Here is a 26,792-nt window from a genome sequence, read left to right on the forward strand (position 1 = left end):
CCATTCCACTTCAGAAGGGGAGTATGAAGGAGTCTCCATTAAGCCTGCAAGCAGATCCATGAACTGACTGGGAGCACTGACACCCACTGTGTTTCTATGCTATAAATCCTTGGAACCTGTTCCACTGGTGACAGATGGCCTGGTTCAGGATTAATGAAACAAAATATCTGTGCCACTGCATCAAACAGCTGAAGAAGCTGGCATCAGATCCCCAACCAGAGAAAAATGTGCAGACTACTCCTTCCCTCCTGGAAATTTTTCCTGGGGCAAGGGGCAAGAGAGATTTGGCCATTAGTCTGGGAATTGCTGGCAGTGAGCAGTCTTCCTGGAGCAGCCCTGTGCAGCAAGCTCCCTTCTCCCTGGAAGTGTGGACAAATGGCCATTTTCTGTGGCACTGGCTGGAGCAGCAAGGGACAAGCTTGCCCCTGAGATTGGCAACCCAGGGCAGGCAGGATGTGGTGTAATGCCAGCCTGGTGCCTGGTTGGTTTGTGCTGGATGTACTCTGTGGAGTGCATGGGAGTGTTTTTCAGGGTTCCCCAGGCAGGAATGCTGTGGCTGACTGTGACAGTCAGCTTTAGTGGGGTGCTGAGCAGCTCCAGCACAAATTATGCTGGAGGGTATAACAGTGGCACAAAGCTGCCCGCCACAGAGGGGCCTCATATTCCGTGCTGAACCAGTGACAGAAACAGAAAATGAGCAAGGAGACGTTGTATCTGCACAGTAAAAATACCGAGTAAATTAATATTTTAATTGCTGTTACACACAGAAGAAATGAGAAAAAAAATTACATTCCAAACAAAGAATAGTAAAATCAGCATAAAAATGTGTTAAGAAAAGATCCCAGATCAAGTGGCTGTACTGCATGTGGTGACCTTTACAATCACAGTAAAGAAAGTAAGTGCTAGAGACTTTCAGACATGGCAAAGTGCTTGGCTCCCCAGAGGAGACCAGCTGCTTCAGTCACATTTTCAGTGCACTCTGCCTGGAATGTGTGGGAGAGGGGCTGGAGCAAGAGACTCACACGGGTCCAAGACATAGAGATTAGTGTTCAGGACAGACCAGCCACTCTGCATTCTCAGGCAGGCAGAACTGCCACTTACCCAGTGGCATTTGCTTTCTCCTTCCTTGTTTTTTGTTGGGTTTTTTTTTGGTTTTTTTGTTTGTTTTTTTTTTTTTTGTTTTGTTTTTGTTTTGGTGGTTTTGGGGTTTTATTCTTGTTTTTGTTGTTGTTTTCTGTTTTTTGGGTTTATTTAACAAAGCTTCAGGTTCTGCTGGCCTGACCCTGCCAGCACCATAGGCTTGGAGCAAGCCTCCCCAGCTTGAATTAGGAGCAAGGCTTGGTCCAGCAGGAACCTGCACCAGCAGGGTCTAGATAAAAATGTTTGTAGTGATTCAGCACCATCGCCCAATGGGCTGGTTTTGGTTTCTTGCTTCTCTTCTGTCAGGAAAAGGTGTCTTTTATTTCCTTATGCTCTGTCTTTTGACTGATCCAAATTGGCCCAGTCATGCTCCCACTGAAGTCTTGGTGGCTCAACACCTGCATCTTGTGCTTCAGCCTCACTTTTGAGCCATCATACCACTCCAGTAGCTCACCGACAGCAGCATAGTGTCACCACAGAAACAATACAGACCACAGAAGTTTTGGCATTCTGCCAACTGGCCACTTTTTTTTTCATTTGCAGTCTGTCTAGAATTGTGTATTTTTATTCTTTACAGTAAGAGCAAAAATAAAATAACATTAAGAAAATTTTCTCCAAACTAAGAAAATGAAAACCCATCAAATATTTTAAAGAAACCATAAAAATTTGCATTGTGTTTGCTTCTGAGTTCATATTAAGATTTTACTGCAGCTGCTTCAAAATAATGGTCCATTTCACATATACACAGCTCACATTCCTTGGTGTGTAATTCCTTGCCTTCATTTGTGTTTGTACAGCAGCTAGTGCTACAAAAACTAGGTAGTTTCTAGCTGTGGTCCAGATTTAGATCAGTGAACAGTGGCATTTTTATCCTAGTTGAGAACACAGCCATGGTTGAGAGCTGTATTTCTAGATCAGCTTTTGTTCTGGGCCAAGGGACTGGTGGTACAAGCACTTCCTTTGCTACAAAACCCACTGCTTCCTTCATTTGGGTGAAAAAAAGGAATCCAAGAAGGATACGCCGACCTTATTGATTCCATCAAGACACTCTCTCTGCTGATTTTAAAGCCAGTGAAACTTACAATCAGAGAAATTAAACATCTCTTTGAAAGTTATCTCATGAAACCCAGCTGACCTTCTGCAGACTGAAGGCTGAACAGAATGACTTCATTTTCGTTCCAGCTTTTTCAAAAGCCACAGCAGACTGTGAGGCACTCTGTTTTGGCTGGATTATATTTACTCTAGCTAACAGTGGGGGACAAGACTAGACAGCAAAAGCTGGATGCAAGGTTCACAGCTAAGAATTTGGTCAAGGGTTTTAGAAGAACTAAAAATCATTTGCAAAACTGAAATTAGAGAGTTCAGATTTTTAAGCTAAACCTCCCTCAGAGTTCAAGCGTAGCTGAGCCCATCCTGTTAACCAGCATGAATAAATATTTTGCAATTTTTTTCTATCTGATGCAAATTGAAAAGGCAGCCACATATTCTGTGTTGCTTAGAAGCAATTTTAACATTAAAGTTGGATAATACTTGTGACTTACATAGCACTTGACATCTTCAAAGTGCTGTATGAGCATCAATCCTCACAATATCCTTGTGAGGTAGGTAAGGGGTAATATCTCCATTTTAGAACGGGGTGAGGGCCTGGTCCCCTGCCGGGATAACTTGGCATTGCACTGGTCCTCATACACCACATGTGGACCTGGCCCCAGAAAATCTGACTCACCCAAGGCCACAAAAGGAGCAAATGTGGATAAAAGGCAGGAGGATTTCTGTCATGAGAAGTCAGCAACTTCCCATCCTCTTCCAAGAACACAGTTATAATGCTTCTGCTTAAAAGACCACCTGTCTGTATTCAGAAACCAAGCAAAGAGAAATAGGCACCAGCCACTGAAATCTACAGTTGCTGTTTGTTTTGATCTGCTTCTTCCAGAACAGCTCCCAAAAATGCCACAATAGGAAGATGAAAACGCAGGTGTTAGTGTCAAACTACAGGACTGGAAAACTTTGAAGAGCCACTAAAAACTGCCAAGTTCCTCCTGGGAATTTTATAAACTTGTGTAAAAATGTATAAATTGCCTCCACTGACAATAACATGAAACCTTCAAACAATCTACTCAAAAGCCATGTTAGAGTAATCCTTAAACCAATCAGTCGTACAGATGCCTCACTGGGGAGGAGTAAGAAGCCAGGTATCCAGCACAGAGTAAAAGTAAAGCTTAAAGTTAAAATCCTCTGGCTTTGTTCTTCTTGACCTGCCATTTCTACATGAGCATCACCCTGTGACACAGCATTACTAGCACCTAAAAACAAGTTGCAATTAGCACTGCTTCTCTGACTAACCCTGGGAGTTCCATGCAAGGAGGATCTGCCTACAGAAAGAGGCTGAAGTAAACATGCTGCATCTTTTATATGTCCAATTAAAGAGCCAAAGGACCTCCAAGAGGAGGATAACTACAGAAAGTAACCAAACCATGTATGTAAGCTCAAGTGACCATAGACAGCTTTTGCAGAAGGATGTTTGGATACAGCAGTGTGAAACAGTGAAAATCTTCACTATTTCAAAGTGAAGATTGCCCTCGCTGGGGTTGAGGGAACAGTTTTAATCCCAGGAAAAGTTATTTAACAGACTGCCAGCAACTGCTTAGTGCTTCTCAGGATTTAGGCATCTCAAAATTGAGTCAGATCACAGTCCACAGCAGCTGGTCTCTTCCCAGCAGGAAAGAGCCTCCCGGAAAATGGTCTCGTTCAAGTAATATGGATTAGAAAGAGGAATGCAGAGCCAGAGAGAGATTTTGAAGATTAAGTGCCTTTGCCAGCAAACCTCCAAGACAAGCAGGACTCTCCTTTGTATGCTGAGGGCTCTGCCTCATGTTCCTGGGAAAGCTAGAGCTATTGCAGCAGCAGGATGGAGGCAGTGTGACTGGCCAATGTGTCCCAGCCAGGTTACTCCAGGTGACCTGTTCCAGGACAGCAAGGGAACAACAGCCCACTTGGGCTGCACAAGTTTCTGCTGTCCCACCAGAAACTGCACCTCTGATGGCCAGTGGTCGAGAGGAGACACATCAAGACTGTTTTCTGCAGGTATCCAGTGGCTGATGGTACAGCAGGACAGCAAAGCAAGCCAAGAAGAAAAAGCACACAGAAAGGCAACTCAGCTATTTTCAGGCTGTTCAAGACTACTTGTTTCTAGAGAGGGACAAAAGAGAATCAAAACTCAAGACTTTTAAATAAAGCTTACTTTATCACACAAGCATTTCCCTCAAAGCAAAGGAAAGCTTCAGGATGTGGGGGAGCTCCTCTGAAGAACTGCCAGCTAAGGACTGAGTGTGGTGACCCATGCCAAGGAGCTGGGTTTCAAAGACTGCAGTGTGCTGTTAGCTCACATGCTGGGAGGATGGTGGGGTTCACCCCAAATGCTTAGACTTCCTCTCAGCTGGGTCACTTTGTTGCAGGAGGAGATTTGCAAACAACCAAGCTGAGCAAAGCAGGTGACATCTGCAGAGAGCTACACTGCAGGGTTCAATCTATGGCCAGGAGATAAGCAATGCTGATGAATGAAAATGGTTTATGGCTCTAAATTCCCTTAGCTGTTTACTCCAGGCAGGCCCCCATGTGCCAGTGAATGAATACTGACAGTATTACGTAACAGCATTAAAGGGAAGGGATTACACAGGGCTCTGCCACCTACAGTGCTTTCCCTCTCCATAATGCAGCTGACCTTTCTGATCCCTGTCTGAAAGGCAGCAGATGCCACCACAGGGTCAGGATGTTAACCCAGATTTCTGTAATACTGGCTGCATTTGCTCTGATGGAGAAGTCATGAGGAGGCAATGTCTATTCCCTGCCAGACACACCAGGTGAGGCTGGAGAGGAACAGGAAACCCACTCAGCACCTCTCACAACAAAAAAAGCTAGCAGGGTTCTATGTGAGTTCATGTGAGTTTGAGAAGGAAGTGGCAGGCATGTTGAACACAAAGGACAGTGCTTTTCAGGAAGCTCTGCTGAAAAGGGACTTTCTGATGAAAAAATAAGTGGTGCAAAGAGGATCGTTTTCCACCAGCAAAACGTGGCAATCTATATCCAAAATCAGGTCTTGATCACAGGAAATGCTCACACAAAGGTTTAAGACACTGCAGGCAGCAGTACTAAAAGTACTGCTGGAAGTGTTACTAAAACTTAATGGGTACATGGAATATTACTTGTTAGGACATTGGAGAAAAAAGGCATAAAGATTAGATGCCTGTCTGCTATAGTAAGGATTATTAGGACATACACTAAGTAAGACAATTAGTAAGTTCTGCTTTAAAAATCAAAGTTCCTCATGTGCCCATTACATTTCACTGGTGGCTGCAGGCACCATGTAACTATGTGCACAGGGAGAACACTGAGATGTCCCTGATACCCCACCAAACTCCTGCTCTCTACAGCTCTGCCACAGGCAGCAATGCTGACCTGCCCTGGAGCAGTGAGCACTGCAATCAAAGCACACAGTACTGCCAGCACACCTCTCGCTGTGTGCCCTCAGCCTGGGCTTCTGCTTTCATGCTGCCTCTGCTGGGTACTGCCCCACACGCTGCCATTGACTCCAGAGCTCAGCTCACAGCTGGGTATGCTCTTTTTATTCTCCCTCCGAGCTTCCTGTCAGTAGAGGAATAGCTCCAGTTTGCATACTGTAATGCACAAAAAGAGACAAACATCAGTTAAATTAATTGTTACCTATGACTTTAGCAGAGATCTGTGCCTGTCTGCCTACAGTCAAGAACGAGCCTTTTAGCACAGTGCATGGCCAAACCTCCTTTCCACCAGCCCTCTTCTTCCCAGACATTCTGCATCAATTTCAAAACTAACAAGTAAAATGCAGTAGTACAGCATTTCCAAGGAAGAAAAGTGGAATGAGTAACTACTGCAGGGACAGTCTAAGCTTTCTGATGTGGACTCCACACTGAAGTAAGCTGTATTCAGAGAAAGCCAATGAAAAATAATGTAATTCCCAAAGGTAATGCTTCAAAGAAGCAAAATCAACATCACCAGTGTGCCTAGAGAAATGGAGATCTCTCTCAGGGGTGAATGCAGCTACAGCACCTGAGATATAACCCATGTGTTCACAGCCTGTTGGCACTCCACCTAGCTCCTCTTCCTGAAGTCCTCTTCATCTCTGGTCTCCACGGCCGACAGCGCGATCAGCATTTGGGCCGCGTAGTAGGTGGCCATGATGATGAAGCGCGAGTAGGGCACGGGGAAGCAGAACTCGTTGAGCGCGATGGTCAGGTCCGACACCATGAAGAGCATGGCGCCCACGCAGGCCGACAGCTTGGTCCATGTCCACAGGTCGTTGCACAGCTGCACGCCCGCCACCGCCCGCCAGCCCATGAAGCCGATGAGGGCGATGTAGACGGCCACCAGGTAGGTGAACGGACCCGAGAGGTAGGAGTACAGGAAGGCATAGCAGGAACTGGAAACGACGCCCATCAGCAAGCCGGCTTTGAGGTCCAAAGGCTTCATGCCAAAGGCTGAAGAGTACAGGATGTGTGTGATGCCGAACATCAGCAGACCTGGAAAGAGGCAGTGACACAGAAAGTAGGACCTTTCATCAATGACTGGCAGTTAGTAGCAGAAGAAAACATTCCTTGCAGTGTTACCTACCAACAACACTAGCAGTGATAACCATACTGACCACTTGGGACCATTTTATTACAAAAATCTGTACACGGGAGATAGCACCAAACTCCAACCTAAAGAAAAAAGCCCCAGCACAATTACAACTGCAGTCAAGTACAGCTTCTGCTGAGAAGCTGGGTAGAACTAAGCTGCTGGAGAACTAATTGATCTTGTTTTTCAGGTAGTTCCTCTTCCCCTGCTTGGGTGGAAGGTTGGGATCAAGGTAGACCAAAGACCACCCCCTCTAACTATCCATAGTGTTTTGCTCATAGGTCATATGTAGAAGAAGACTGGAACCACAGCAGTGTAGGAAAAAAATGTGACAAAAGACACTAATCCCTCTGGACCCTGACACAAAGCTTGCCCATATTTAGCCATATACCCAAAGGCACTTGAGGACTAAATCTGGCTGCTTCTCCATCTCTGCCCATAGCTGGGAGAAACCTAAGCTGGAAAGAAGCAGCTGGCATATTTCAGGGACTGCACCAATGTGATCTGCCAACAATTTTATGGTCATTTGCAAGATTCAGATGAACCTTACCAGGAATCAGTCAGGGAAAATAAAATGCTGGCTTCCCTTTGAAGTGCAACACCACTGAGAAATGCCAGATGTGGGTGTTGGAAGGTGCTGCCCGTATGTTATTAACTTGCCACTAATGCATTTCACAAAAATATGTCCCAATGTGTTGGCACAGCTGCTGCCTCCAAGCTGTCATGACAACTGTAGATAATGGGCCACAAACAGAGCCCAGCTCCTTGGGGCTTCTGCCTCCCAGACCCACACATGGTGCAGCTGCAGGCTCTCCTGCTTTATCCTGGCAGGGTTATTAGAGGAGCTGGAAGTTTTCATGCAACTCTAAAGCATGAAATGGAGAAAAGGACCTGGGAAGCTGAGTCCTCCAGCGGGACACTTGTTCACATTTAACATGTGATGCTCTGGTGTAAAAGGCAGTCACAAAAACCTGCAGCTGGCAGACATTGCTTCATCCTACTACTCTTGTGTTAAGGCAGCTCAAGGAAGAAGTGGAAGTGTCTCCCTGCCTTTGGGGAGGACCAGATTAGACACCCACTGAGAGCTCAGCCATGGTGGGATGAGAAGGAAATCCACAGGAGGGAGTGGGCTGGTGGGATCTGTTTTGCAGGGTGAGGCTAGAGAAAATGGACAGCATGAAGGGGAAAGAAGAGAAGCACAAAAGAGGACAACAAGAAGCTGATGTTTCACAGAGCTATTGCACCTCATGGACAGAACACTGAAGGAACTGAGAAGGGATATAGGAATTTAGGACAAGAGTTTTTTATAGGGCTATAGTGCAGGAAAGGTTAGAGCCCTGGGAGATGGTAAGGAGAAGAAGGATATGTTGTCCTAGCAGTGAGCAATGTTTTTTTCCTTCAGTGGCATTATATGGAGTATTCTGCAACAGGGAACTGAAGAATGTGTTGTCCTTTATGCAGGCATCTGGCAGCAAGGAGGAGGAGGAGAGGACAGGATGCAGTAGGCAAAGAGACTGGAAAGGCAGGAGTTCCGTGATAGGTGGTGAGGCTGGTCACATACAAGGGAATCAGCTCCCAGGTTTGCTCATTCAGCACCCACAAATCAAGCCAGGAACTAGGGAAACCTATGATGGCTGCACAGGGAAGGGGGTGCACTTCTCTTGTATTTCTCAGCCTTTAGCTTGGTCCACTCAACCACATCAGGGAGATCAGCCCTTTTCTCCCACTTTCTTCCTCTGGGTTTCCCCTGTCTTCTTCACCAAATGCATAAATTGTTTCTAAGTGCCTGCAAAGGAGGCAGTGTCAAAGGAGGTGGATATTAACACTGTAAGGTATCTTCTACATGCAGTGAGACAGAAGTTAGAAAATAGAGTGTTATTAGTGGACTGAAACAGCAAAAATGAAAAAAAGTCAAGTGCACCAAGAGTAGGTTCCCAGGCTCTCACTTCCCTATAAAGTAATGAACAAATGTTCTTTTATAAACTCATTGTCTCAAAAGCTTTTCAAATGAGCCCAGTTTCCAACCCTTTTCAGTCCAAAAACTGCAGAAGTTGAATAGAATGTACATTTTTATCCAGTATTTCCTCTTCTCTCCTCAAACTTCAAATTCCCACAACTGATGACATCAAAAATATTGTCAGTTGTCAGCAACAGCAACCTGATGAATTTAAATAGGAGAAAATACATTTTGCAGGCAAAGTGAAGGATGAAATAGAGCAGTGCGCTTTATATGCTTATATCTGAAATGCAAGTGTTAACACTTCCCTACAGAAGGTAGCAGCTCACTGGGCTGAGATTTTCAAAATGCTCCAACAGAGCTTTTCTTCTCCTTAAGAAGAAAAAATGTGCCTAAACCCACAAAGTAAAACTTCTCAGTTGTGAGATTAGGGTTGAAAACCCGACTCATTTGCAAATTAAAGCGCATCATTAAAGCAGATGCTGAATTGCTGTGACTGGCTAACCTTCCTCTAGCACTAACTTGAAGAGGAAACGCAGAAGAATCCATACACAAAAATGATCATGGGGAGAACTGGGCCTTGAATGTTTCCCAAGCCACAGCTCAAGGAGCAACTCCAGGAGGCAAAACCAGTTGGGCTGAGGCAACTGAGCCAGGTACTCCTGTTGGGAGGAGGCCTATCAGTGGGAATGTCAGCACTCAACACAGAAGGGATGGCACCTCAAGAAAGCTGGAGCTCCTCAGCAATGTGCCCAAGGTTCAGCCAGATAGATCCAATTCTCAGGGCCTAATCCAAACCCCACTATTTGCAGTAAACATTTTTACATGAACTTTTAATGGGATGGCAATAAGCCCTTGGGAAGCAGGATTAAAACCAGATTCAGAGCATTTGGCCTTTCATATCTGGCACTGCACACACTTCCTTCTCGTAAAGAAAGAGCTTCTGGGACTCCCAGAATAAAACTAGATACTAACCTCATGAGATAGGGGAAAAAGAAAGCCTTTGACTTTCAGATCTGACAACAGCAAAAGCCAGGAAAGTTTCCTCTTCTCATCACATTTTCCAGTGAGACAGTTACAGCAGCCAGTTAATGGTGGGTGTTATGTGCAATCCCTGTGCTGCTTAAATTAACTTCAGAAACCCCACCAGTCAGTTCAGTGAAGAACTCAAGTGCTGCTGATTTCTTTTGACAGTCCAAGGCCAGGGAGAGAGTTGCTGCAGGCAGGTTCAACGTGGCTTTAAATGATTAATCTGAATCATTATGTTCCCGTCTGCAAACTAGCAAAATAAACCAAGCTCATTTTGATCTGAGAGATGTGGATCTTTCTGTAGAGCAGACCGACCACTGCAGTAAGGTTGGTCCTTGATTGACTACCATTTAAATGTTTTGCAAAACAGACATGTCTTGTACAACAGGCTGCATGATTCACACTGATGAACCTGCAAGCAGGACAAGATTGCTGCTGCTTTGGTTTCTATCATCCACTTAATACCTCCCCCAGGCTATGGGCTTGTCTGTCAAAACATAAATGTCCTCTCCACCTGTTCTCCACCAAGGAGCTGTGCACAGTATGTTCCATTCCCAATCTTCACTGCAAGGTCTGACAGATCTCCCTGCAGAGAGACAGGAGGTAAATACTTCCTGTAACTTCATGGGAACTGACGAGTGCCACAAACGTTTCCTTCTCTTCCCCAGGGAATCTGGCATTCCACCTTCTCAACTCCAGCAAGCCCAGATGCTATGACACATGCCAGGAAACCTAACCTGACCCAATTACCTCTCTAACCTCAAGAGTAGCTCAAGAGAAAGACTCATCCATGATGTGCTTCCTCAAACCATGATGGATTTTAGTCAAGGGATGAGTGCTTCCCAGCGCCCGGGGCTTAAGCTGTACATGAATAAACAAAACATGTGGCCCAGCAACTCATTACTAAACAAAGAGGGTAACAGCTGGGCACTGTGGCATCCCTTTAGGACTGACACTGTACTCACCATGAATGAAGTAGCCTTGCTCCTGCCAGATGAGAAAGGCGTCTCCCACTGCCGAGAATATGAGTCCCGCTAGGATGCGGCTGGCACTCCGGTGTGACACTAAGAAGTTAATCCCATGAGCCAGAAGGAAAACCCACAGGCAAAAGATGGGCAGACATTTAATGAGGGCACTGAACCAGGAGGGGCTGGAAGTTGGCAGCCAGAGGACAAAATAGACACATGTGGCTTTAAAGAAGGGGACAAGTTTGGGGCCTTCACTCTTCACCTAAAGAAAACAAACATTAAAAAACAAGAAATTAATAAGATCATCAGAAGGATCAGTGAAATAAACTTCATAACACAACTGGCTCCTTCCCTTTGAAAGTTGCTCTTCCATATACTGTCAGCTGGCAGTGTTTGTACCCCAAGAAATGCTGGTTGAACTTGACCATGATTCTCTGCCTAGATCTTTGTGACCCTCTCTGCTGAAAACACTTCTCAGTTGGCAGGATGGGCTTTGGGTGGTGGATTTGGAGGAAGTTATAGAACCTTTTCTCTTTATTTGTTCCACTGAAAATATTCAGGCCATTAGTGGCCATTAGGCACCAACTCCTCTGGTGCTCCTCGTACCCTATCTCGTGTTTAGGCTAATCCCTTTAGTGTACCTTTCCAGAAGCTGTGAAAATACTGCATGCCCAGATATATCCCAACAGCAAACAAGCCAGTAAAGGCACAAATCTTCTCTCCCATTTTCACAAATCCTCCTGCTTAGGCAATTGCAGATCACCCTGAGGATACAACCTCTCTCTTAACCCATTCTTTCCCCAGCCCTGTAGCCTCATGCCTGGAGCTTGCTGTTGGCATCACAAGCGTCAAAACCCAACACATCAACCTCCCAGGTGAGGATGTCACTTCCTCGGCTGACTAATACCAACATCAACCACGTGTGGCTTTGTTCTAGCAATACTCTAATAGTGCAGTAACCCATATTGCAGGAAATGTTTTGACTCAGGGCTCTACTGTGTAAATACACACACAAAAATGCAGCACGAGAACTTGGCTACTCGTAACAAAACCACAGCAGGGCAGGGCACAGAGCTACGGGCTCCACAACTTGGGTCTGCTCTTGACGAACACTTAGCTGAGACCACTCTGCACAGTGATATGTATTGTGTTCACCTGCACTCCTGTTACATTTCTGCATTTCAGTGTAGATGGGTAAAACTCCATGTGAGAAACAAAGCTAGGATTTTATTTTCTCCTGGAGAAGAGCTGAAGGCCAAAACAAGGAGCAAAGGAAAGGACTGTAACTGCTTCTATGCCTGCCTGAGCTATGTCCCAGAGTCTTACAGGAGGCCTGTCTCCTCTTGCACCTGAGGCAGTGCAACCCCCTGAGCTCCCCTGCAAGCTGGGGTTCACCCTCAGTCTTCTCATTTCTTTGGTCAAGCAAGATTTTTTTCCTACATATCACAATGACTTCCCACTACTCATGGCCAAAGCACACAGAGGCCTTCTGCACTGAGGAGGACATGGGGGAAAATGTAGAAGCATCCAAACAGATTTCATACTGTGAAGTCCAACTTGTCTTTGGTTGGTTTTTTTCCCAAATAACTTGACCCTTTTTTTGCTTCCTGCATCATGGGACATTGTCATGACCAGTGTCCATCTTCCTTTGATGCTGGATGCCTTGGTGCAGATACCTAGAACAGGTGAAGATTGCACAGGAAATATTCCATGCTTACAGTGCTCAGGTGATAAAGCCTAATCTCACAAAAATTGAGGATCTTTTATGGGCACAAGCAAATGGAGTCAGGTGGAGCTGGAAGACAGAGGCAGAGGCAGTGGAGGGCATCTTCACATGCAGTATCTAAAAAGGGAATGCAATCTCTGGAGCAGTGAGGCTATAAATAAAGGGCATCCCAAGAAGACAGTGCCTTCAAAATTTTTCTCACATCTGATGGAAATTTCCCCAGCATATCAGCAGTTCCTTGGCAGTAAGGTATTTCATCATACATTATTCATAGGCTATTGCCAACACAGTTTTTAAACACTCCATTAAACAACCAGGCTACACAATTCCCTAACAAAAGGACATCAGCAAGCCGTTAACTTTCTTGTATTACATGGGGAGCCATCGTGAGTCCTCTACTTAGGCTGTCTAAATTAATCACCACTTACCACTCCTTGTCTGCATTCCCTGGGAAAATTCTGGCAGCAAACAGCAAATTAACTTGAAATAAAAGTCATAAAAACCCATGTAGTCTCCTCACAGTACTGGGGTTGCCCGGGAACTATCAAGTATTGTAGGGGAAAGAGTGCATAGAAGCATACAGGAGAGTATTTGGGTTAGTAAACATGGTAGGTTTTATTTAATACCTCATATTAAAAGAAAAACACCTGCTAGGAGCAGTTACAATTACCATCACAGCTTGCCCTCCTCTGTGTGCACACATTATGAGACAGGTTTTAATTACACTTGTCATTTCCCCAGGAAACCTGCCTTACTGAAGCTAAGATAAAAACTTGTGCAGAACAATTACGTTTACTTGGTAAGCTTAAAATTACCTTTTCTTGCTATCTGAATGTGAATCATTTGCAAGCCCAGACAGCAATATTTTAGAATAATGGTTTGTATTATTTCCATCCTAATAACAATTGAGGAATTTTTCATGCATAAGAGTTACAGCACTCTCATGTAAGAATGATCTCATACTTCTAGAAGGGCTACAGGCTTCTCATCATTGACACTTTATTTCTTAACACTTCTTCTCCAAGTATACTTCAGATGAGTTATTTCCAACTATGCCCTTGCCCATCATGGAATGCTGCAGCTCACTGGAGCCCCTTTTTATGGCTCTGATCAAGATGAGGGCCCCATGAGTGGCACTGGAAATACTTTGGAAAAGTCCTGTAAGAAAAACTGAGGCAACCAGAGGGTGAGCCTGGGGATTATCCTCTGTTTGGCCACATGGCTGAGGCTTGGAAAGGGGTGATGAGGCAATTTGCCACCTGAAGGACAAGTCAAGACTGCTATTGGAAAACCATGTACCAACATGACTGGAAGCTGTGGTTTGAGGAAAGCCAAGCATATAATCCATAATGGGACTTGCTGTACCATATGGAAGGGGAACATTATTTCTTCTCTGCGTTGATAAATTGTATGAAACCACCCATCTCCTTTGTCCCTGTGTCTCAGAGACAGAATGTGAGATGGGGGCTGCACAAGGAAGCACTTGATAGAGGTGACAAGATCTTTTTTGCTAATGTGTGTGATTGTCATGGCTTTAATCTGGGTTTTGCCATTTTGTTACAAATTCTATTGCACTTTTCTTCCCAGATCTTTTCTCCTGCCACTGCTAATTCACTCTGTGCTGAAATGCAGTACAGAAAATAGCTTGAATGCAAAAACAAGGCAGTATTTCCAACATTTTAATTTCTAAACTGAGCATAGTTTAGGGCTTTTTCTCAACTGCTATGGCTACTAAGTTACTCAGGTCTTTAAAAACTAGTTTGAACTGCTATAAAGCCACTATCTCTGCATTTGTAGAATTACAGTAGAAATATTATTTATTAAATTATCTGTATCCAACCAAATCCAGTGAAACTCTCCAAGACTTGGGCAGACTAGGAGGAAGTTGTGTCTCGGCTCTCACCAAGAGACTTTGTGCCTGATAATCTCCAGCGGTCCCTTCCAATCCCAACCATTCTGCGATTCTGCTCAAACAGAACATGGTACTGGCACTTGCAGCTCTCTGGAGGCTTAGAGATCCACCTCTCTAGGTGCTCACAGGTTTACAGGATCCCGTTCTTGTTTTGCCTGCACTCATTCTGCTCCAGTTTGAAATACTCCTGTACATGGCCTGTTCTGATTGCTGCAGGCACATAACCAAACCAAAAAATTTACATCTGGCTCCTCTTCTCCAGTATAAGCCCCATCCACAGAGGAACAGCTACACTCATAAGACAGGTTTTCTTTAACATTTTGGAGTCAACTGTGTGTATCTATATCACAAACGGGAAAGCAAATCCAGCTGCCACAGGGAGGGAGACATCTTCCTCCCAAGGCACAGAAGAACATCAAAAGCTTGTTGCATTTAAATGCTAAGCTGGACAGAGTTCACTGTTCCTAAGCCTTGCACTGGTCCCAGGAAACAATGTGGAGTATCAACTAATGCTCTTGTCTCTGCAAAGCCCCCTAAATCAGCCTGCAATGAAAGTGAGTTCAGACAGCAGCTGAGTGCCAGCCTGCTGTGGGAATATGGCTCACACCCACTTTGCACTGGGCTGCAAAGTGCAGCTTTCCAGGAAAAGTGCTGTAAAAATAATACCCCAGCCATTCCACTGAGGAACATTTGAGCACAACTGTGTGCACTGGCCAAAAAAGGCTGGGCTGTTGTCCTCCACCCAGCCCTCCCATCATCCTTGTACCATTTTGTGTCTGAGCTGCTCCTCCTGGCTTTTGGCATCCAGCATTGTGGATCCTGCCTTGGTTCTCCCCCTACTGTGACAACAGCTCTCACCCCCAGTTGTGTGCCAATACACATTTATTTGGCTTTGTTGCCATGTTTGCTGCCACTGCAAGCCCATGGCCCTTGTTTCTCACTGCCCAGAATATGTGGCTCTCTGCAAGGCTCTCCAGCTCTGCTCTCCTGCAGGAACAAACACGTTCCTGGGGAACAAATGATTGCCTACTGCCATTTGTCAAGGAAGGTACTGGCTTGTACATGTCCCAAGCTGCTCCTGAATAAATTCTGAAAATAAGTGCTAGTTATGGAAGGTGGTGAAGAGTTACTGAAGCAGCCAGTCAACGTGCCTGAAATACTGTGTTGATGCAACATATTTTTGCAATTAATAGGAGGGGTTTTGTTTGTGTTGGAGATGCCAAGGGCCAAGCATCCAAAGCAGATGGCTCCTGAACAGGCTCCACATGCTGCGGGAAATTCAGGGTGATAGATAAACTTTCCTCCCCTCAAGTGGAGGCAAGACTGTAGAGGCTGCATCTAAAACAGATTTGTAAAATAGCAAATAAATCACCCAGAAGATGGTATGTGTTTGGCATGTGGGAGAACTTCCATGCTGATAATCCCATCTCCATCATGCTTATGCCATGCAATGAGTTTTGCCAGGTCTTTATTGCAGCTTCTAGCACTCCCCAGCATAACCCAGGGCCTCTGTTTCTCCCACAAGGGTAATGCAGTGAAACTCAGCTCATGCTCAGCTGTTCAGTCAGACCTGTTTGCAAGGGGTCAAAAAATAATGGATTTGTCTGACTGGAGCCTCTGTTGTTCAGCACAAGCCAATCCTGAACACTTCCAGCCTGCAAAAGGACCATCCTCCCAGCTCAGACACATAAATGTCCAAGGCAGCTCTTCCATCCCCAGGGTCTCTTAAACTCGTGCAATATAGGGCTGATTTCTAGGCTTTCATCATTCCTCCCTCTACCCCAGCAGTCTGGGTGCTCTCTTTCCCACCTTAGTTAAGAAAACTGAGGTCCAGCTGTACTTCAAAGCTTTGCTCCACAACAGACCAACACAGGGTTGAAAGCTAGAAATACTCGACTTCTTTTTCTTAAGACCAAGCTATGGCTATTTGCCAGAAAAATACAATTAAAAAATTGGCACAGGCACTCACAGTTCTTGGGTGGTGAGCTCAGCTATATTGCTTCACAAATTCCTGGCACCAGAAAAGTCGCCCTTTGGTGGAGGCACAGAGGAGCAGGCAGTGGGTGAGGATCAATCAAACTGGTATCTAACAAGGGCCCCTGTGCATGGCTGGGCTGCTCCAGACACAGCTGCATGCAGGAAAAGGAACCACAACAAAACTTATTTTCACCACCCAGTCAAAGTCACATTAACACTCATCCAAATCTCCAGATTAACCACAGAGGGGACGAAAACCCATCAGCACCGCGGGTGCTTCCAGATGAGCGACTGCCCCTCAGGTGCAGAGAGAAGGGAGGAAATTTGCAGCACGAGGTTCCCTGCAGATGCCTGGCAGCAGGGCACTGTTTGCCTGTGCCAGCCTCTCCCAGGTGGAATGGCAGCTCGAGCCCCCACAGAGAGGCAGCACGCCCGGGCACCGCGGGGCACGGCGCGGCCCCCCAGCTGAGCGTCAAAAATGGACTGGTTTGTGCCAGGAGAGCTGGGGAGCATTCATTCAGAGGCTTCTCAAGCTGTGGCAGTGGTAGTGACATGAGGCTTCAGACACCACTTCTGCAGTGCAAGTAAAACAGCAGCCCCGTCTTGTCGTCAGGTGCTTAAGGAAGAAGAATGTAAACCACGCTGGGTGCTGAGCAGTCACGCTGACCACGCTCACAGGGCTGCTGACAAGGCCAGGCTGGCTCAGCAGCCACTGTGACCTCGGAGCTCTTGGACATGGCAGCTCTCTGCTGCTACACCCATGAGACAAAAAACATGCATCTGCAGACAGCTTGTATGTTAAAAAGTCACAAATGGGAAACTGGAGTCTTGCCCTCAAAAGGCTCCTTGTAGGAGGCTCTAGACTGTGAGGAAACAGTCCCTTAGGAACCTAAGGTAGATGGAGGAGGTTCTGGAGCCAAGGAAATCACGCCACAGCTCAGGGTGCTGCTTGTGCCACAGATTGCAAGAGGAGCCCACTTCTACTTCTTGCTTTTAAACCCTGACATTGCTCAGAGCTATTTTGAGACACTGGACCACAGTGTTCCCTCCAGCAGTTAAGGAAGTTACAGCACCCATAAAAGTTATCTCCTGTACTGAATAGAAGATGAAATCCTGTTAGCTTGGCTAATGAGCTACACAACAGTGTCTCTGGGACCTTCATGCACTGCCCAGGAGCCACTGCTATCAGGCCAGGCAAAGTCAGGTACTGCTGCACCCACCAATACCTTACAAAGTCACTGGGGTACCTGCCCTTGGCTTTCTGGCACTAAAGAGAAGCCTTCAAGGTGGTGAAGCCTTTCTTTAGCAGATGTTAACTCATAAAAAATTACAGACAAATACATTTCACCCAGAAGATTCAGCCTGGAAGTACATATTTTTGCTTTGGGGGTGATTTTGCTTTCTTTCTCTATTACCAATCATCTGTCCTGTCTACCAGACTGCCACAGGACCACAAGGCTGTTTTTAAAACCTCTTTTTAACCTGACATAGTAATGATTGATCCCACATCTGTAGCAATGCTATAGGTGTCAGCAGTTTTGGAGAGTATGGTCAATAACGTGCACTGCCAAGCATTAACAATACTAAACTAGTCAAGAATTCAAAAGTCTCTTCAGGCCTGCAGGGGCTGTCATAGACTAGTAGTGCTTTCAGGATAGTTCAGTGGCTCTCAGAAATGAAAGCAAAAATATAGTATTTGCCTGAAAGCATCTTATCTCAGAGAAAAGATTGCTTTTCCCCCCTGGGATTCCAGATCTTCCTTTTTGTGTAGCAGAAAGCAAGCCTCTCCAGACAATTTCCTTTGCTGTTACACTCACAAAAGAATCCCTTGCAGGTGCTTGAAAACCTGAACCACAATGGGTCCGTGTTTTCATTTTGCTCATCAGAGATGCAGCGCTGCACAGCAAGGACACACACCCTTCCTCTTGAGTGAGGTCAGGTGGGGCCACATCCCTACTGCTACTCTGGACATCAGGAGGAGGCTGTGAAGCCACAGGGAATTTCAGGAGCTAGGTAGCCAGCACCCTGAAATGCACAGTTGGTGCCTGTCCCAGGCAATTCCTGTCAGGATGGGAAGGGGCAATTACTTGGCCTGTCACACTAGAATCCAGATAAAAAATTTCTACTGCTTACAGCAAAGTGTCCCCAGCTTATCCGAAGGCTTCCTGATTACAAGCACTTGTTCTCAGCAGACTCATCATTATTTCTATCACACTTCTCTGTGACGGGGAGTTCAGACTTCTGTTACCAGGAAGAAGCAGTTTTAGGCAAGCCCAACGTGTAAGCTGCAAGGCACAGAGCCACAGCAAAAAGCAGCATCCCCTTGCAAGGCCCATTGCTACAGACAAGTGCCACCCACTGACATCTGCCCCCAGAGCTGCGTGGCAAAACTGGAGCCTCTCTCCAGTCTCTGGTGCAGACCCAAAACAAAGTTCCCCAGGAAGAGCTGTCAGTTCTTTCCTTGTCAGCACCAAGGGCAGGCTGATTCCCCAGGTAATAGCAGAGAGGGATCTGCATAGAGAGTGCTGTGTTCCCAGGGCTGAAGAAATCCATCTTCAGCCTGCACTCTCCCAACTCCAGCATTATTTGCACACCACAACACACTGCAACGTTTATGTGCTTGTTGGAGGGCCCCAGCCACTCTGTCATTTCGCTGTGGCAGCAGGGATGCATGGAAGAATGTGTACTCAGGAAAAATGGGCACTTGGCAAAGCTCTACCCTGCCCCATGCTGCTTGGCCACCAGGGACTGGTATTTGTGAGGGAAGGGAGACCCTTCCATCCAGAAGCAAACTCTTCAGCAGAGAAATGTCATTTAACCTACAATCTGTGGGGAATAATGTGGGTCTAAAGGAAGGGCACTGCAGGCACTGGTGCTGTCACAGCCCTTTGCAGGAGCAGCCAAAGAGCCAGCAGTGCAGCCCAGAAGGCAGGTGGCACCCAACAGGCTGTATCAGCCCCACCAGCCATTGCCAAAGACATGCCAAGGGTGAAACTGCCTCAGGCATTCAAAAGGCACTTCTGGCTCCCACAACAGACTGGTGCACGCTTGGCAGAGGTGAGGCTTTTGCAAAAGGAACAGGAAGGAAGAACTGAAACAGGAGGGGAAGGCGGCTGCCAGTGTCTGGGAAAGCTGGTGGCTCTGCACAAGAGACTTCTGCTGCTTGAATCCTTACAAGGGGTTGCAATAATACCAAATAGGGCTGTGCTGGGAAACCCAGGAGGGACTGCTCAGCTTATCTTATGCCTATTAGGAAGGCATGAATGAAAGCTTTACTCTACCTGTGCATCATGTCCTGCAGATTGAAAGCTTGTGAAATACTGATATTAAAGAAAATCAGAAGGGAAAAATAGCAATGAGTCCCAATAAAGATGTGTGTTTAGAGAGATGCTGCTGTGATACCTTAAAAAAAGCAGCAGCCCTCCTAGATGTTATAATGGGAACAATATGCTTAAGAGACAGGAGGGTGTTGAGGTCAAAGGATGATAGCAGAGCCACAGATGTTACTTCCAATATCCATTCTTGTGTCAAGATGCTTTGACTCAGACTCACACTGATACACCAAGGCTTTTATAGGTAAAACCCCTGCTGTAATCCAGCTGCATAAACAAATGCAGACCACACTTAAAAATTAGTGGGAAGCTACTTACCAGGATTATGCCCTTTATATTGAGGGTGGAAATCCAGAGATGCAACCAAGCAAAGTGGAAACTTCAATTAAAACATCAATTAAGTGAAAACCTTGTCATCACACTCCTTTTATATCAGGGTTGCAGAGAAAAGCCACAAAACTTGCTTAGTCCCTCCTGCAACGGAGAGCAAGTCAGCACTGCTATCCATACCCTAACAAAATCAAAGACACAGGCAAATAGGGATACAGTAGCCAAGCCAGGGCCTCAGCCCAGTTCTGCTGAACCCATGGGAGACACGTAAATATGAGGATCTGTCTGGTGTGCCTAGAGTGTGCTAAAAAATGAGCAGCTGGCTTAAGGTCAAACTTCCCTCAGTCTAAAGCAATGATTCAGTCAGAGGCTACTTGCAACCAGCAGAAAGGCCCTCATTTTGATACATAACAGGAAATTTAATGCCTGATGCCAACTGATGCCATATCTGCCTCCAAAACTGGTGTGTGGTGAGAAGCAAAACATTAAACTTTACCATTCCTTCAAACTTGACAAAAGTCTCAAGGCCAATTCAGTAACAAGGGTTGTCTCATCTTTTCTCACTTTTGGCAAGAACATGTCTTGCAGCAATCTACAGGAATTAGTTTTTGGGAGAAGACTAGCCTGCTGGTAGAAACAAGGCATTTCCATAGGAATGCAGCAAGGTGAATCAAAAGAGCCACTATCCTCACTAACAGGCATATTTGCAATACAAGAGTCAGCCTTGCAACACTGACTTAACACAAGAAGAGACACAAGTTGCATTTATTGAGAAATAAGAGAGAGAAACTGCATCTGTGCAACTCTTGAGTCAGAGGCTGCAGTGTGAGCCCCTGGGCCCTGCTGGTGTCTGAAATTCTTCCCAGCCCAGCACACCTGAAATCTTCAGGAAAGCTCTTGCCCAGCCCATCTACTGATTTTCAGCTCTGGTGGTGTGCAAACACCTAGACACAGTTTTCTGTGCTGTGTCAGCTGGATACTTGTTCACATCCAGCATTATATGGAGGGATGCTCCAGACTGACACATTTGTCACACAGAAACCTGTCATTAGCTGAAATGCTATTTAGATCATGGCAGTGTAAGAAATGGGTATAGGAAGGGCACAAGCGGGCTAGAAGAAGGAATAACCATCACACTCATTTTATGTATGTTGCAGTAAGCAAAATCTACATCTCTGCTGTAATGACAAGACTGCTGGGCATTGTGTGACATGAAGAACAGTAGAAAAATTAAGTGGTGATATAATAACCACTTGGGCCTCCAGGAGGGAAGGGAGTTATGTAACTAATAGTCTTCTTGCTGTTCAAGAGTATCCACATGCTAGCAGAAGATGGGTTCCTGATGCCATCTTTTTCTAAGAGTCTAATTTCACTGGAGTTATTATTTCCTCAGCACTATGAAGTTACCCACAGAGAAGATAACTTTAGCTCTTCTGCCGCACGTAGTGTATTTTGGACAGACATACTTGGACCAGGAGAAGAGAACGGAAGAAGTGCATCTCTGTCCTTTCAGAGGAATTATGTGTAAGTGCAGACCTCTGAGCTGCACCCACTATCCGAACGCTCAGGGCACACTTTGAACAACAGATGCGTGTGCCTTGAGTGATACACTTGGGTTAATGAAGCCTTTAATCCACAGCACTGCCTGCAGCAGTGATCAGCACTGCCTGCTTAATGCTCCCTCCCTGGCACTGGGAAGAGCGTGAGAGAAGCCTGCAGGCTCCACTAGCCCACCCTCCCCTAGCAACAGCTCCAGCAAAGAATGTCAATGTCACAGCAAGAATGCGCAAGTTCAGTCTGAAAAAATAAATCGTGGCATGTAACACTATGCCTGGGCTTTAGCTGGCATAAATCAGCACAGCTTTTTGCTCAGTAGGACCAAAGTTTTTAGGCTTCTCCCAAAAAGTGGGACTGACACAAATGTTACCAAGATCCAGCTAAGCTTTCCCAAGGTGATTATTCCCTCCCTTTTTTCAGTGAGCTCAGATGCTCAGAAATATTTTCTATCTTTCATTTACATTGACTTGGTTTTTATAGTAGTGCCATATTTCCATAATTGTCTATGCAGTATATAAATGTGCATGTCTACAAGCTCCTGCATAATAAAATCCCAATTTATGATTCATTTAAATAATGGAGGAAATTACAATGAAAGCATCAGTCTTGCATAGAAACAGAGAACAAGCAAAACTAACCATAAGAGTTACTTCTAACTTAGATGGTTGCTAAATTTCATTCATTAGTGCAGAAACAATACATCCTCTCTGTAAGAAGCAAAGGCTGAAATAGTTCCAGTGTGATCTGGCTTTTTGGTTTTCAGCAGAAGTTTGAGGATTATAGAGCACCCTTCCTAATAATAAACCTTTAAAGCTATGCTTCGACCTACTACTGCTACAATTGCCCACAGTGCAGAGTATCTAAGCAACATGATTTACATCAGGTTTCCATACTCATCTGGATCAGTGTGGTTTGGCCCCTGTTCAGAAACACAAATGATACCCACCCAGTCCTTCAGCCCAATTCCATATTTCTTGCTGGTGAATATCTTTCCAGGCTGTACCTTTCAGGTATTTTGCCCAGGTTTTGCAAGTCACTTTTATACTCTGTCCCAGTGACATCCTGCATCTTTCCCGAGGCTGACAAGGGCTGCTCTCAGGAGGGTGCTACTGCTTCTCACCCAGAAGGAACTGGGCTAAGGGCTCCACTTCCTTCATGCAGTCAAAACAAGATATCCTTTCCCAACCCAGCTATCTCTGTTTAAAGATGCAAACAGACCATAGGACAAAAGGGAAGGGATGGGGAGTGTTAAGATATGGGTTCTGGGCAATAATCTGTCCCAAAGAGTGTTTCACCTGTCTCCCAAACAGAGGGCTGTGCTAGGTCAAGTGCAAGTCAGGTGTGGAGGGAACGTTGTAGGGATGAGAGCCCCTTGTTTATCTTGCTCTAAAAGACACACTGATATCATCTATAACTTCCCCCCCAAAGAGATCTACCCTCAGCCAATTAATATCTGTATTTCTCATGCCCTGTTTTCCTCAAAGTGCTGTGAAGCCCTACACTAAGTTTATTCCTAACTTCAGGGACAAAATAGGGTCCCTTTGAGCAAGGAACATTATGTAAATGTCAGAATGACTGCATGTCTCCGGGCTCATCTCCTGCACACTTGTGGCTCCTGCAATCATGGTGCCTGCTGGGCAGAAAGGTGCTTAGGGCAAGAGCTATCTCCCACAAGCTCACATTAAAAACTACTTAGACAACAGTGTTGGGTGTGTGGGGAGCTGGACAAAAATCACTAACAAGTGCTCTTTTATTAAGGTGGGACCAGTGATGACTGAACAAAAATGGAATTAAACCTCACATATCCACAGAGCAAACGTTTTATTTATCAATACTGTGCTTCAACTGCAGGCTCTCAGCCCACAAGGCTTTATACAGAAAAAACAGCTCTTAATCAGAGCAGTATCAAGAATAACAATTTTGAAGCAGGACACTCCTGCTTGCCTAGCAGAGTAAGCAGTGAAAGCTTCCCTCCAAGGTGACTTCCAACCAGAGTGAGCATCGCTCACCAGATGGAACAGGATGGCAGACAAATGCATCTTCCGTGCCACAGTGCTATGCAAGTCTAGACTCTAACATCAGCAGGACTCCAGAGCTTTATCCCAACTGAAGACCTGGCACAATATGTTAAAAGGTACTTTGGCACCAGACTTGTTTATTTGTGGGCATGGTCCCCACTCAGCACATGAACTGTGCAGCATCAGAGACCACAGCCTGATGAGCTCTGCACAAATGCTGTGGTCTCTCTGTGTGCGCTGGGTGGACATTCCAAACCCTCCAGGCAATGATGCACGCCTGGCAGCCAGCACAAACAAGCAGTCCTGGCTTGATCCTCCCCATGGACCATGCCTCCTTGTGTGGTTCCTTCCTGCTATCCGTTGCACTGCAGGCTTAAGAGCTCATGGGTTTTGACTCTTGTTAAAAGTGTCCTAAGGAGGAAAAGAAGGGGAGATGCAGGAGAGCAGGTTGTGTGTAAGCAGCCAGGGCCACCTGCTGCAGTACTGTACAAAGGCCATCACTTCGAGAGCAGCAAGAAAAATCCTGTCACTCTCAGATGTGCTCTTCTGGTGTTCTCCCCACTGAGGCTGATGCTGCAGTGTGCTGGGAGAGGACATACACTACAGACAAATCAATTCCTCTGGCTAATTTGATTATGCCTCAGGTGCTACCCCTCCAGAGAATCTCCCCATCATGTCATGGCAGTGATATCCACACTGGCTCCAAAGACCTGGTGCAAAGCCAATGCAGTACAGAGATAAGGGCTGGGCCCCAAGGCGAGCACTCAGCTGTAGCCAGACTGATGGCCACTGCCCTTCCCTTCAGCAAGGGACTTGCTAGAGGGAGCCCACCAGCTGGAGAGCCATCCTCCTCCTCACCCCCAGCTGTGCAAGGGCCACACCATGCTCCTGGGCAGCACAGGCTGCTGTGTGACACCAATTCCAGCCGCCCTTCCTGGCTGTGGGACAGCCGGCGTGGAACAGCACTGTGTTCTCCTTCAGAGCAACAGCAACGTGACAACCACTGATAGAGAGGTGCAAAAAATTGCTCCTCAGAACACTGAAGGCTTGCAGCTCTTTTTTTTGTGAGCTGTGTGGAGGATCAGTTGCTCTCCCCTCTCACCTCCACAGCAATGGCAAATAGCTGCAGCTCTGGTCACAGCTCCCAGTCTTATCATCCCTGCAGCTCCCCATAGTTTCACACCTGCATTAGTTACCTTTGGAGAAGTAAATTGTTCATATGTCAGGGAGACAGCCAGAGCAGAAATGTGCTTTGTTACATGTCAAAAGGGCACACGAGAAAATAAAGGTTTTTTCAATTCCCCCCCCGCCAGTTTACCTTCCAAAAGCCTTCCGGTCTGAACTCTGTACACCCTTCCCAACACGTACTTTAGTCATTTGCCTCAAAACTCAGTTGAAACAAGACCACCCTGGATGCACTATCACAACAATCAAGTACAGCCTTCTGCAAACTGTGAAACAAATCCTGTCAGTTTCTGAGCCATTCCAGTACTGTCCCAACATGAAATTTTACTTCCAAGATACACATACACAATTTACTATAACCAAAAGCATCACTGAAGGACAAATTTAGTTTATGGAACAGAAGCACAAAGATACCAAACCTTTTAAACTGTTTTGGAAAAACACCCAAAAAAATGTTTGGCACTACAACGTTATAATTTCCAAGCTACTTCCCTCTGTCTCTAGAGATAAAAGTCATCCCCAGGCTGCTGATGAACTTACCAGGTATATGTTAATAACTGGGGGAAAATTCATCCAAACTAACAGAAAATACAGCCTGCAGTGCAGAACTGCCAAAGCAATTTAAAAGTTTTGAACACCAGCTTTGTGAGTTAAGATCATGACAAGATTTCTACCTGCCAGAGAGTTTGCAATAGCCTGGCCCTTGACCAAAGTATTTCAAAACAAGATGGGAATGGATCCACAGGGAACAAGGATACCAGCAGTAGGTGTTCAGCGCTGCAGCAAAGCACCAGGAAACTTTACCACCAACAGTTATCCTTACAGCATGTGTTAAGTCTGCTGGGGTATTCCAACAAATCCCTCACTTTCTAGAAAGGCAAACATGCAAAGCAGCATGTCTAACAGTGCAGCTTCTCTGCTGTCCCGGCAGTTCTTTCAGCATTGAAACAGCCCCTGTTCACCTGCAGGGGCAGTTCCTCGCACTGCTGGCACAAGCCACAGCTCCCTCCGTTACCAGCTTGGTTCCATCAATCCAAGAGTTCTGCTGCACACATCACCTACTGACAGGACAGCAGCGTGTTGCTATCTTACTGCTGGTTACGTTAATTAAGCATCGTGACACCCCATGAGACAGGCAGGTGACACCAATCCCAGTCTCATGTCGTCAGGCGGTGGAAAGACTTGCAGACGAGACGACGTCTCAGCGAGAGGTCACCCAACCTATGGAAAGGTCTGCCCCACACGGGGGTCAACACACGCCTCAGCTCAAACCAGGACCTGGACAGCAAAGCACCTGCGGATGGTGAGGCTGAGGTGCCTGCGAGGGCAAGGGAGGCCGCGGGGACAGGAGGATGCTGCCGGGCACTGCCGCGACGCGAGCCCAGGGCAGCTGGGGCAGCGCCGCTCTGAGCAGATGCAGCGCACGTAGAGCAGATGCACCGGGGATGTTTTCAAAAACACACACGGCAAGAGGAGGACGCGGCGGAGAGCCGCCCGGGCAGGCGCACCGCTGGAGCAACAGCTGCCGCGGGAGGCCGGGGTGAGCATCGCGGGGGCGGCCGCAGTGGTGGGCTCCGGGCGGCGGGAGGACAGGAGCGCCCGCCGCGCTCGGGGACAGCGCCCGGGGAGCGGGTGGGAGGGACCGGCCGGGAGCGGGGACACCGGCCGGGAGCTCGTGGGAGGGGGCGCGGGCCCCGCCGCCCGCCCGCCGCGCGGCCCGCACTCACCACGGTGACGGGGGACACCATGTCGGCGGGGCGCGCTGCTGCTGTCGCCGCTGTCGCTGTCGCCGCTGCGGCCGCTGCCCAGCCGGTGCCCTGCCTGCCTGCCGGGGCGCTTTTTTAGGCGGCGCTGACGTCACAGGAGGGGGGCCCCGCGGCGAATGCGCTGCGGGGAGAAGGAGGGGGCGGCCCCGGACCCGCCCGGGCGGGCGGCGCCGATCGGAGCGGGCGGCCCCAGCCCCGGGCCCGCTGCCGGCAGGGCGAGCGCCTCGCTCGGCCCCGGCCACG

At 46.8% G+C, this 26,792-nt stretch overlaps 1 protein-coding gene across 1 annotated transcript; it reads right to left on the bottom strand.

The window, feature by feature from the left end:
- Positions 1-728: 728 nt before the first annotated feature.
- TMEM86A (transmembrane protein 86A) lies at positions 729-26,730 on the bottom strand. The gene is made up of 3 exons (XM_041415067.1): positions 26,511-26,730; positions 10,744-11,008; positions 729-6,695 (listed from the first exon to the last, which is right to left on the bottom strand). Exons 1-3 carry the CDS (start codon positions 26,529-26,531, stop codon positions 6,268-6,270), a joined length of 714 nt encoding a protein of 237 aa, XP_041271001.1. The 5' UTR covers positions 26,532-26,730; the 3' UTR covers positions 729-6,267.
- Between the last annotated feature and the right edge of the window lie 62 nt (positions 26,731-26,792).

The sequence above is a fragment of the Onychostruthus taczanowskii genome, unplaced genomic scaffold (genome assembly GCF_017590055.1).
Source record: "Onychostruthus taczanowskii isolate IOZ18803 unplaced genomic scaffold, ASM1759005v1 scaffold49, whole genome shotgun sequence".
In the NCBI taxonomy this organism is placed as follows: Eukaryota; Metazoa; Chordata; class Aves; order Passeriformes; family Passeridae; genus Onychostruthus; species Onychostruthus taczanowskii.